We start from the raw sequence: 12,161 nt of genomic DNA, 5'->3' as shown, positions 1-12,161 counted from the left end.
CCTGTCCAGGTTCTGTAAAGTTTTATTTCTAAAATGAAGCCAATGGCCAGGAACCTTCAGATAAGATCTAAATCTGGTGTAGCATCTTGTCCAGTCATTCAAACCCCTAATTTTATTGTGACAATAATTTAGGCCACTCACCTGGGTGAACTGAATGCCCTTTCTAACCATTAGATTTTATTTTATAGAGGATTTCCAAAAAGGAGAACGAAGAAAATTACAGCAAATAGATAATTTAGAAAAGCAAAAAAAAGGTCTAATGATATTAGTAACGTACCTTCATCCTAGAATATTTTTGAGAATAAACTGCATTCTCAAATTATAATGTAATATGGAAGCTGCTTTTTAGGTCTTATGTACTAGGTTACATCATATAGTATGATAATTTCTTGAGGCATATACGATGGTAATTTTATTGTTTCTGCATGCAGTCTGATGATTACAGTGAGTATGAAATAACAAAAATAAAAGAAGAAATCACTGGACTGAGAAACAGTCTCATTCAGGAAATATACAATGAACAAGAAGAATATGTAAGTATCAATTTATGTAAGCAACTTAAACTATGTACTTGTATGAACCACTTTTACATTTCAGTTTCTTTATTATATACATTCATTCTCAGTAAAATCTAAAGGATGAATGTTACAGTACTGAAAGGAAAGACTAAAGACACGCTCATATTCAGTAAAGCCTCTGAAATGAAATAGTACTCTCCGAGGTGGAGGGAGATAATCATCAGTTTTCCTCTTTTCCACCTGATACAGCTTTTTTCAAAATGAATGGTAGAGGAAAATCTGGAAGTGTGAGCCCCAGTCCCCTCACCAGAGCAGTAGGAAGATGATTAGGCAGCACAGTGGCTGAAGAAAGCCTTTATCTGTGTGATATGGGGGATAGGATCAGGGCAGTGAAGAGGGAGGGTCCGTCCTCCAAGTTGAAGGCAAGACTGACACCAGTGATCTCCCACTTCCTAAATACTCTGCGTGGAGGGAGGAATCCAGAATCCATGGCCACTCCTCCTTAGAAGTAGGAAGGAGGAGGGCAGGAACAGGACTTCTGGTAATGCAGTGCTGGGCATGAGTAACAGTAACGCCTAAATGTTACAGGTTTGTGGGGTGGCTGGAGGTGGCAAGAGCTGTGGCCTGTTTCACCAACTCTAAGGTTTGGCCACCTTGCTTCTGATTTCCCCTGCTTGCTCCTGCTGAGGTTGGACTCCTCTGGTGGTGGTACTGGGGTTCCCCTCTCTTTGTCATTTGAACTACTTTCAGGTTGGGGAAGGAGAGGAGAGTAAGTAGGAACTTTTCTTCAGCAGCTGGTCTCTCTCTAGCTGCCTTCCCCTGGCTACTTTGATGAGGAAGGGGGTGGATCATATTTTTCTAAGGGATGGGGATATCCAGAAGTCCCTAAAATTACCACACAAACCCTGTTTTTAAAAATGCATCCAATTGGGCTGTTATAGTACTGTTGCCGTGAAAAAGTGAAAGCCAGTTGCATTCTGAGTGATGTAACTGGAAGAGGGTAGGTTCCGCTCTTCATATTTTCAGAAATCGACGTTTTGTGGGCATACAGCCCAAACTTCAGTTAATGTATTTTCTGGTATATACTTGTACGTATTGCATGCGGAGGCGGTCGGCATTGATGAATGTAACCCTAATTCAGGAGAGGCTTAGTTGCCTGGTGCAGAAATGGTTCCCTGAGCTGCCACTCCTTCACCCGGAAGCAGGAATTCTGAAGTATATGGTAAGAAGCCCCTGCTGTGTTTCTAAGGGCAGGGAACTGGGAGTATGTATTTGAGAGTAGGGGAAGTAGCTTCATTAAATATGCCATAAAGCAGGAAATGCCAAAGATTCTAGTAAGTGATGAAGTCTTTAAGGGCAGTAGTCCGATTACAAGTTTAACAACTGAAAATATTGTCATGGGCCAAATGAAACTTTAAACAAGTGAGAGATTTCATTATTCACATCCCAAAGAGACTTCTCTCTCTCACACACTTGCAATGTCACCCACTCATGCCAATAACTAGAAAATAAATTCAAATATGGTATCCAGACTTCAGTAGAATTACTCATGCAGCTTGACTGGTCATGTTATGGTTTCATTCACCAACAGTAGCAGCTAAATGCTGGCCCAGCATGAAATGCTAAGACTGGCTGTGTCTGGGGCAGGGTGAAAGGGAGGAGAAAACAAAACCCCATGTATTATGCATGTCAGGAGCTCAGGTTTTTAACGTCTATGAAGTAGATGGGCGGTCAGTGGCTCATGTATATGACACTGAGAGATTAAATCCAAATGATGTGTATTGAAGGAATGAAGGTCAAGTTAACGTGTTTAACACCGGGGTGGGGAGAGGGGGGAGAGAAGGGAATCACCAAATGGAAACTTTCTTTTTATTTTAAAAAAGACTACTTAATTTAAGCCTAAATTTGACCTTCCTTACATTATGGTAAGTGTCCTGCATTATCAGTGGTGGTTGATAAATATTAAGCATTCAGCAATTTGCAGTGTCTGGATTATTAAGCTAGTTAGTGGCATTTTGGTTGTGTTTGCATGTGTGCACTCCAGAACTCTGGTGGACTTCTGACAGTCAGCTTAGAACGGGATCTTCTTGATGCTGAACCCCTTAAGGAATTGAGCACGAAGCACCCATTAGTGTGTTCGGAAGTTCAAGAACAGAAGGTTCTTTTAAAGGTAATTTTCTGTCACTGACTTTCAATTCGTAGCTGTATGTGGAGCTCTCTTGGTAACTTACTGAGTATATTGATCTGCTTGAACTCAGTAATTGCTTCTTTACTATTTTCAATAGTACCCTTGTAAATGCTAATAATTCAGCTAGGCTCTTGGATCACTATCAAAGCAATGTTATTTTTTTGCTGTTTGTCTCCATCTCTCTTCTCCTCTTTCACTTCTCTGGGGTCAGCTGCAAGCGTGTCACTTCCTTTTGCTGACTGCCATTCCTGGGCGTCAGTGGGCCCTACTCTTACTGGCTATCACTCCCTGTTCCTGGTGCATTCAGTCTCCATCGTACTCATACTGACACCTTCCCTACTGATTCCCAGGTGTCTCCTTTGCTTTCCACTGCCACACTTCCCCTCCTACCCACCAGTGTTCGGGAGATCAAGAAGTATGAAGTTAATGGTGGAACAGTGTAAACCAGTTGTGGGCAACCTGTGGCCTGTCAGGGTAATCTGCTGGCAGGCTGTGAGACCGTTTGTTTACATTGTCCGCAGGCACAGCTTCCCACAGCTCCCAGTCGCCGTGGTTTGCCGTTCCCGGCCAATGGGAGCTGAGGGAAGCGGCGCGGGCCTCAAGGATGTGCTGGCCACTGCTTCCCACAGCTCCCATTGTCTGGGAATGGCGAACCGCGGCCACTGGGAGCTGCGGGCGGCCGTGCCTGTGGACAGTCAATATAAACAAACTGTCTCGTGGCCCGCCAGCGGCTTACCCTGATGGGCCGCAGGTTGCCCACCACTGGTGTAAACACTGCTTGTTAACTTGGCTATGATACTGTTCGGTCAGTGGGAACACTGGACCTGCATTGCTAGTCCAACAATTTAAACGTTCACAAAGAAAATTTGGGACTGATCTCTCAGATCCCAGGTTGAGCATATAATTCAATATAACAGGAGGTCACTCAATAGAATTTGTCACGTAATTGTTCGTAAAAATAAAATATAATAATTCCACATTAACAACGTTAATTTAGGAATCAGCTGAAAATTCTTTGTTTTCAGGGCTATTCGGTAGATGTGAGCACAGAGGCAAAAGTGATAGAAAGAGCAGCCAAATATCACAGAGCTTGGAGTGAATTTAAGGAGAAATCTGGATTATTACAGTTGATGTTCCTTTTTTTGTGCAAGGTAAGTTCTAGATTGACATCCTTTTTTGATTATGAATCTTCTAGATGAAAAATAGTAATTTGTTGTTAAAGCTTTTTGGTTTTTTAACCAAAGCTTTGGATAGAAAAACTTCCATGCAGAGCTTACGTAAACAATCAAATTAAATTGATTTGGTTTAATGAGGACTTAATATGCGCTAAATGTGTAATAAAGTTAACTTCACAGTAAATAGATATTTTAACTTGAATCCCCTTCTTTATCAGTCTATTGTCCTTGGTTTTTTTTTGTTTTTTAAGTCTGATCCTTTGGTATATCTGATGGTCCCATATTACCCAGGAGCAAGTCTAGGAGCACTGCAGGCTAGTACACCTTTAACTTCAGAAGTAAGTAATAGGGTAATTTATTCAAAATTTCAGCAAGGTTTTTTAACAAATATTTAAACCAACTTGATCCTCTCTTCTCTTATTTCACCTTTTTCTTTGCTGGCCAGTGATGTGGCAATATAACTTGCATTCACGGTTGATGCGTGATAAAAACCCTGCAAAGGAATATGACAGTTTTTGTTTTTATGAATACCTCAATTTAATGTCCAGTCACTGGGGCTGGGACTTTCAAACGACTCCTGGAGGTGGGGACTTTACTCACGCTCCTTTGAACATTCCAGCTTTTGTTGTTGTTGCTGCTATCCTTTACAAAATATTGGCAAACAAATTTTAAAATACTATGATCATGATTACTCTTGTCTGAGTTTTCATCCTGTCATTTTCTTTCCTACCTGTCCTTCCCCCAAATGACTTTCAGCTATAAACAAGCCATTTGGCTGCATAGCCTTCTTTTTAAATAAATGGTCATAAGTTTTGTGAATGGCTTTTTCTCTTGCATTGCGTGTCAGGATAGAGCCAGTTATGAATCCACATATCCGAACGGGTATTTACATTTGTTTTCAAAATGATTAATCCAGGTGTGATTGGGTTCTTTTTTGACTGGCTCTGCAACTCTTTAGAATCTTACTAAGTGTTGTGTAGTTTCCCATTCAGAATACTTGCAATGGTTCTCTTGGCTCCTTCAGTTTTTAAAATTGTTTATTTTCATCAGGAAATATTGAAAGTGATGGAAGGAGTGTCACGTGGTCTGCATACGCTGCACAAAGCTAATATAGTTCATGGATCTCTGCATACAAATAATGTGTTTGCTGTGAATCGAAAACAAGGAATTGTTGGAGATTTTGACTTCACCAAATCAGTGGTAAATTTTTTTTAAAATATATTCAAGGGTTTCCTTAATCTCACTCAGAATTCTGCATTATGAGTTATATCATGAATGCCTTTCCTATTTTTTTTTGGTACCCCTTATTGTGAAAATATAAAGATAGGTTTTATTGACAAATTCTTCATTCGCTAGTGTATTTTGAATACTACTTCAAATGTGAAAGCATGCCAGAGGTGGGCAAACTACGGCCTGCGGGCCACATCTGGCCTGCAGGACCCTCCTGCCTGGCCCCTGAGCTCCTGGCCCGGAGCCCTCCCCTACTGTTCCCCCTCCCCTGCAGCCTCAGCTCTTGGCGGCGGGGCTGCAAGCTCTTGCCAGGCAGTGCAGCTGCAGAGCCACGGCCTGACCCAGTGCTCCGTGCTGGGCGGTGGCGTGGCTGGCTCCAGCTGGGCAACGTGGCTGCCTGTCCTGGTGCTCTGGACAGTGCGGCTGTAGCGCCACCAGCGCTCCAGGAAGCGCGGTAAGGGTGCAGGGAGCAGCAGGGGTTGGATAGAGGGCAGGGGAGTTCGGGGTGGTGGTCAGGGGGCGGGGGTGTGGATAGGGGTTGGGGCGGTCAGAGGGCGGGGAACAGGGGGGTTCAGTGGGGGCAGGTATCCCGGGGGGGCAGTCAGGAAGGAGAGGGGGGGTTGAATGGGGTGGCAGGGGGCAGTCAGGGGCAGGGGTTCCGGGGGTGGTCAGGGAGAAGGGGTGGTTGGATGGGGTAGGGGTCCTGGGGGGACGGTCAGGAATGAGAGGAGGGGTTGGATGGGGTGGCGGGGGGCAGTCAGTGGCGGGAGGTGTGGGGAAAGGGAGGGGTGGATGGGGCAGAGGTACCGGGGGGGCCATCAGGGGACAGGGAACAGGGGGTTGGATGGGGCAGGAGTCCTGGGGAGGCCGTCGGGGGCCGAGAAGCGGGGGGGAGGGGTGTCAGATAGCGGGCAGGGGCCAGGCCATGTCTGTCTGTTTGAGGAGGCACAGCCTCCCCTAACCGGCCTGCCATACAATTTCAGAAACCCAATGTAGCCCTCAGGCCAAAAAGTTTGCCCGCCCCTGGTGTATGCAATGATTCTGAATAATTCCAAGATAGTGTTATAAGTACTGGTGGAATAAGTTTCTGTAGGCACTATAACCTGAAAAAAAATATGATCTTTACTGAGTATGGCCCTGGTCCAGCAAAGCAGTTAACAAAAGAACATGGGTATTGTTGTATTGGGTCAGCCTTGTCCAGGTCTAGGTTTGTCTAGTCCAATATCCAGTCTCCAACAGTGGCAGCTAAATTCTCTGAAGATTGTGTCTGCACTGAGCATGTTCCATTCATGGGCTGCAGGGGCTGGTCAGGACATTCCCTGCAGTTGCTCCTCCTGGCAGTCATGGAGTGCTGTTGCGCTGGGCACAAGAACTGAGAGCAGGAAGTATCTCTGCTGTGCTCTAGGTAATCCTGGAGTCCAGACAGCCAGGAGGAGGAGAGATGCAGCTGACTCAGGTGTGGACTAGAGACAGAAAAAGTAGGAAGCCTGACAGAATTGAGACTAGAACCTAGTTCTTCTGAGTCCCAGTCCAGTGCTTTACTGCAAGGCCCACCTTCCTTCTCTGGGCTGAGAAGGAATGCTGCCCCGCTAGAGTTATGTACAATAAGGCAACCACCTGGATATCTTTACACATCTCTTCAAATTTCTGCAGATTACATGTTTGATAAGTGGGTCCTGTGTGCTGTAGTCTGTTCATCTGCTTTGTGGTTACCTACCCTTTGTTCTAGAGTTGTATGTTGCTATCAGAGTTCTGTCTGTGTCTAGAATGGCTTAGAGAAACATTGGAGAACAGTATCTTCTCAAATTTCCTTTATTTCAACCATAACATCTCAGTCTGTGTTTCTCCTGGTACTGGAGTATCTTTTCATGGTGGTACTCTCCAGTATGCAGTACCGGCAAGAGATTTTTAGGGGGTATGGGGTACCGGAAAGACTTGGGGCTAGTCCCCTCCACCCCCCTGATCTGCTCCTTAAAGGAGCAGAACACAGCTAGGGAGGTCATTCATTCGTTATATGGCTTTAACAGCACAATGCATATGCTAACAAACTTAAACAAAGGCTGTTAAATTGATCAGGAGCCCTCAGGAGGGGAAGGGGGCGGGGAGCGGGCCGGACCGGAAGGTGTTTAAACGGTGTTTTTGATTCTGTTTCTCCCCATTGGTCTGAATTATCCATGACATTCATAGTGCATCACATCAAGTCCAAATCATTAGAGGAATGCCTCTGCTTGCACTGACCAGAGGATGTTTGGATTCTGATGTCAGCCCAGTTCTGCAGCCTGACAGGAATCAGGTGTTGTCCCCAGTATACACAGAATTCTTCTTTGTAGCCAAAGTAGTCTAATATGCATTTTGCTAATTGGAACTGGAGCAGCAAAACAAAGAAAACAAATGCCTCATTTTCCAGCTTTGTGGGTGAGAGAACTATACGTGAAGATTATAATGCCCAGACACTGACGAACTTAAACCAGCTGCCTCAGGAATCTGCCAAGAACTTTGCTGAAAATATGTTCCTCATCTTAGCAACGGAGCTAAGGCTTATCAAACATCTGCCCACCTTTATTCAAATGACACTCCTTCTGATCTGACAGCTCAGGCATTGTCGTTTCATCTAGAACAATTTACAAACTTGGAACCTAATCCTGTAAATCCTTAATCATTTGATCAATCCCATTGAAGACAATGGGACTATTTGCATGTCTATGGACCGCTTTTGTGGTAAGAGTTTCAGGAGTCTGTTCTGTTCCTATAAAGGAAGTTGAATCTCCCATTGAAATGCAGTGTTTGTGTACAATATCATAATGCAGTTTAGGATACAGTTCTACTTAAAATTTGTCTTTTAATAAGTCATACATATGCTGAAATGGCTCCTCACCCAACTCCCATATAAACAGACTGAAATACTACATATTTTGGGGAAAAGTGAGTAGTTAAGCATGTTGATGTTTGTATATACAAACACCCATTTCATCACTGTACTGGAAAATATAGCTGAACTTAATTTTCTATGGAATTTGAAGAAAGTTGAATAGATCCAATTGTTTTCTGTGTTAATCAGTGTGAACCTGAAAAAATGACGTTTTCTGAGGGTATGTCTACACTACGAGAGTAGTTCGATTTTAGTTAAATCGAATATGTGGAATCGATATTACAAAGTCGAACGTGTGTGTCCACACTAAGGACAGTAATTCGACTTTGTGAGACTTTGTGAGTCCACACTAACGGGGCAAGCGTCGACATTGGAAGCGGTGCACTGTGGGCAGCTATCCCACAGTTCCCGCAGTCCCCGCTGCCCATTGGAATTCTGGGTCGAGCCCCAAATGCCTTCTGGGTAAAAAAATGTGTCGAGGGTGCTTTTGGGTGCCTGTCGTCATCCGTCCGTCACTCCCGCCCTCCCTCCCTCCCTCCCTGAAAGCGCCGGCGGGAAATCAGTTCGCGCACTTTTCTGATCAGTGACAGCGCGGACGCCACAGCAGTGCGAGCATGGATCCCGCTGCGACCATCGCTGCAGTTGTGGCAGTTCTCAACGCCTCGCAGTTTCTCATCCACCTTTACCAGAGGCAGCTGCAGAGAAATCAGGAGAGGAGGCTACGGCACCACCGTGAGGGCATGAAGTCGGAGAGTAGCTCAGAGCTCTCAGAAACCACGAGACCCTGCGCCCAGGACATCTCGGTGTCACTGGGTCTTGTGGATACTGTGGAACGGCGATTCTGGGCCCTGGAAACAAGCACGGACTGGTGGGACCGCATAGTGCTGCAGGTCTGGGATGAATCCCAGTGGCTGCGAAACTTTCGCATGCGGAAGGGGACTTTCCTCGAACTGTGTGAGTTGCTGTCCCCTGCCCTGAAGCGAAAGGACACCCGGATGCGAGCAGCCCTGACTGTCCAGAAGCGAGTGGCCATAGCCCTCTGGAAGCTTGCAACGCCAGACAGCTACCGGTCAGTCGCGAACCACTTTGGTGTGGGCAAGTCTACCGTGGGGGTTGCTGTCATGCAAGTAGCCAAGGCAATCGTCAAGCTACTGCTATCAAAGGTAGTGACCCTGGGAAACGTGGAGCTCATCATAGATGGCTTTGCCGAGATGGGATTCCCAAACTGCGGTGGGGCTATAGATGGGACTCACATCCCTATCCTGGGACCGGACCACCAGGCCAGCCAGTACATTAACAGAAAGGGCTACTTTTCTATGGTGCTGCAAGCACTGGTGGACCACAGGGGACGTTTTACGAACATCAACGTCGGATGGCCGGGCAAGGTTCATGGCGCTCGTGTTTTCAGGAACTCTGGTCTGTTTAGACGGCTGCAGGAAGGTCTTTACTTCCCGGAGCACAAAATAAGTCTTGGGGATGTGGAGATGCCTACAGTGATCCTCGGGGACCCTGCATACCCGCTAATGCCCTGGCTCATGAAGCCCTATACTGGCGCCCTGGACTCAGAAAAAGAACTTTTCAACTACCGTTTGAGCAAGTGCAGAATGGTGGTGGAGTGTGCCTTTGGCCGTCTCAAGGGGAGATGGAGAAGCTTACTCACTCGCTGTGATCTCAGCGAAACCAATATCCCCATTGTGATAGCTGCTTGCTGTGTGCTCCACAATCTGTGTGAGAGCAAGGGGGAGACCTTTATGGCGGGGTGGGAGGTTGAGGCAAGTAGCCTGGCTGCTGATTACGCCCAGCCAGACAGCCGGGCGATTAGAAGATCCCAGCGGGACGCGCTGTGCATCAGGGAGGCTTTGAAAGCTAGGTTCCTGACTGAGCAGGGTCTCCAGTGACTGTTTAGTTTGTGGACACAGATGCTGAACCTGCCCCCGTTTCTTTACCCAGTTACTGTTGACTATCCTTCCAAGTTACATACCCCCTTCACCACCTTCCCAACAAATAAAATCTGTTCCGTTTTGTTAATGAACAACGTTCTCTTTCTTACTGTTTTCGCGGGAATGTTTTAAACCGGGGACGCAGACTGTGGCGGGGGGCGGGTTTAGTGTTCTGATGCAAATGATGCTTCTAAACTCCGGGAATGACAGGCTCCGCAGTGGTGGATTGGTTGTTTCAACGGAGCCTGCCAGCAGTCCTGGGCGGGACTGCGTGTATGTGTCGGCCAAGTGACTTTCTGGCAGGGGGCGGAGGGTTACAGACCCCCTGCTGCGTGGCTCTGTGATCCAGGATAAGGACTGTGGCATAAGTTCTCTAACTGCCCTCCCCCACCACAAAGTCACAGATCAACCCCCCCGCCCCCCAGAACATGAAAACCACCTCCCAGACTCACCAGGGTAACTGGTGACTGCACTGTGTATGTGTCCTGATGCTGGACCTGCCCCCGCCTCTGTAGCCTCCTTAAGGTGACTGTCCTGTCCAATTACCAAACCCCTTCCCCCCCTTCAGACAGAATCTCCTCTAAAAGAAAATCTTGGAAACAGTACTTAACAGAAACAAATATTTTATTATGAACCGCACATGAAAAGGGGGGGGAGAAAACTTGGACGGGGGCTTGTGTGAGATGGGTAGGAAAGGACTTTTCAAACTTTGTGGAACGAGAGCCTTCTATTGCTGCAGCAGTCTGCAGGGGTTGACTGAAAGTTTTAACGGCCCTTGCCGCCCCTCCTTCTTTGGACTTTTGGTGAGGGGGGTGTGGGACTTTGTGGCGGGGGAGGGCGGTTAGAGATAGACTGCAGCGGGGCTCTGTCCTCCTGCCTCCGGTCTTGCAGAACATCCACAAGGCGCCGGAGCGTCTCCGTTTGCTCCCTCATTAGTCAAAGCAGGATTTGAGTAGCCTGCTGGTCTTCCTGGCGCCACCTCTCCTCCCGTTCCATGACTGCTCGGTGCATTTGTGACAAGTTCTCCCTCCACTGTGTCGTCTGGGCTGCCTGCGCTCGTGAGCAGTCCATAAGTTCATAGAACATGTCCTCACGCGTCTTCTTCTTCCTCCTCCTAATCTGCGCTAGCCTCTGGGAGTGTGATGCCAGGCTGGGTTGGGAGACAGTCGCAGATGTGTCTGTGGGAATGGGAAAAAGGGAGTGAATTCCTGAGACAGATAAATGAAGTTGCTAACAAAGAACATAGTCTTTCTCTGTGAACAACACCATGCACTGCACCTTTCACATGCGCACTCAGGACAAGGTCGAATTTTCGGCCCTCGCCTTCAGTGCCTGGGGTCTTGCAGTTGCGATCTGAGAAGCGTGGCAGGACACCTGTACTTTTGTAGCAGGAAAACATGGTAAGCCGTAGACTTGTGGCAGCTTAAAACTTTAATAGTAGCACTGGGCTCCTTTCGCACTGAAAGCAATGCCACTCTCTGCTGGCAGCAATCAGGGAAGCATGAGCTCTGCCCCTGTCCCACCACCTCGCAGCTGTCCCAGGGAAAGGTCCCTGTATGCTGCCCCTCTGCCGCCTCCACCGCGTGGCTGTAAAGCAGTCCCAATACTAACATTCCCCTCCCTAATTCAAAGCAGGGCGTCATGTGCGACATCACGCTGATGAGGATCTCGGAGAGCGACAGGGGACGGATGCTTCGGGAGAGCATGCAGAAGCCAGGGCCGTATGCCGCCATGCTCTGCCGTGCTATGATCCCGGACTACTTGATAGAGTCATGGCGTGGGAACGTGTCCGACCACGGTGGACCTAACAAGATCGCCCTGCCAAGGAACCTGATGCGCAGGCTTGAGCAGTACCTCCAGGAGAGCTATGCTGAGCTCTTCCAGGAGGACTTTGTGTCAATTCCCGGACATATAGACCATATTTTGGTGTAACTGCACTGGAAGGGACTACAGAGTGGAGCGTCCTGTGGTTGCCTAATCATGAAAATCCGGACATTATTTGATTTTTTTTACATAGTTGGGACTAAATAGTTGCCTAAGGCAAAGAAATCATGAACACCCAATTGCTGATATTATTAATATTCCTGTTGTCTTATAAATAAAAGTTTCTATGTTTAAATGAGTGAATGAAAACCCCATTGTTAACAATATAAATATTCCAGTTATGTTAAAAATAAATGTTTAGATGCTTAAAGCACTCACTGCTTGATCCTTCCCCTGATTCGGTGTCCGGGGTAACGG

General features: G+C 46.9%; 1 protein-coding gene across 1 annotated transcript in view; it reads left to right on the top strand.

Moving 5' to 3' along the window:
- Nucleotides 1-12,161, top strand: part of STK31 (serine/threonine kinase 31) — a 117,991-nt gene that overhangs the window by 76,114 nt on the left and 29,716 nt on the right. The window contains exons 15-20 of the mRNA XM_065400074.1: nucleotides 432-533; nucleotides 1,660-1,740; nucleotides 2,563-2,688; nucleotides 3,732-3,857; nucleotides 4,133-4,219; nucleotides 4,932-5,081. Coding sequence (XP_065256146.1) covers nucleotides 432-533; nucleotides 1,660-1,740; nucleotides 2,563-2,688; nucleotides 3,732-3,857; nucleotides 4,133-4,219; nucleotides 4,932-5,081 — 672 coding nt within the window. The remainder of the gene's footprint in view (nucleotides 1-431; nucleotides 534-1,659; nucleotides 1,741-2,562; nucleotides 2,689-3,731; nucleotides 3,858-4,132; nucleotides 4,220-4,931; nucleotides 5,082-12,161) is intronic.

Source organism: Emys orbicularis, chromosome 2 (genome assembly GCF_028017835.1).
Source record: "Emys orbicularis isolate rEmyOrb1 chromosome 2, rEmyOrb1.hap1, whole genome shotgun sequence".
Taxonomy (NCBI): domain Eukaryota; kingdom Metazoa; phylum Chordata; order Testudines; family Emydidae; genus Emys; species Emys orbicularis.
The sequence above is the reverse complement of the archived record's forward strand: the minus strand, read 5'-3'. Positions and strand labels throughout refer to the sequence as shown.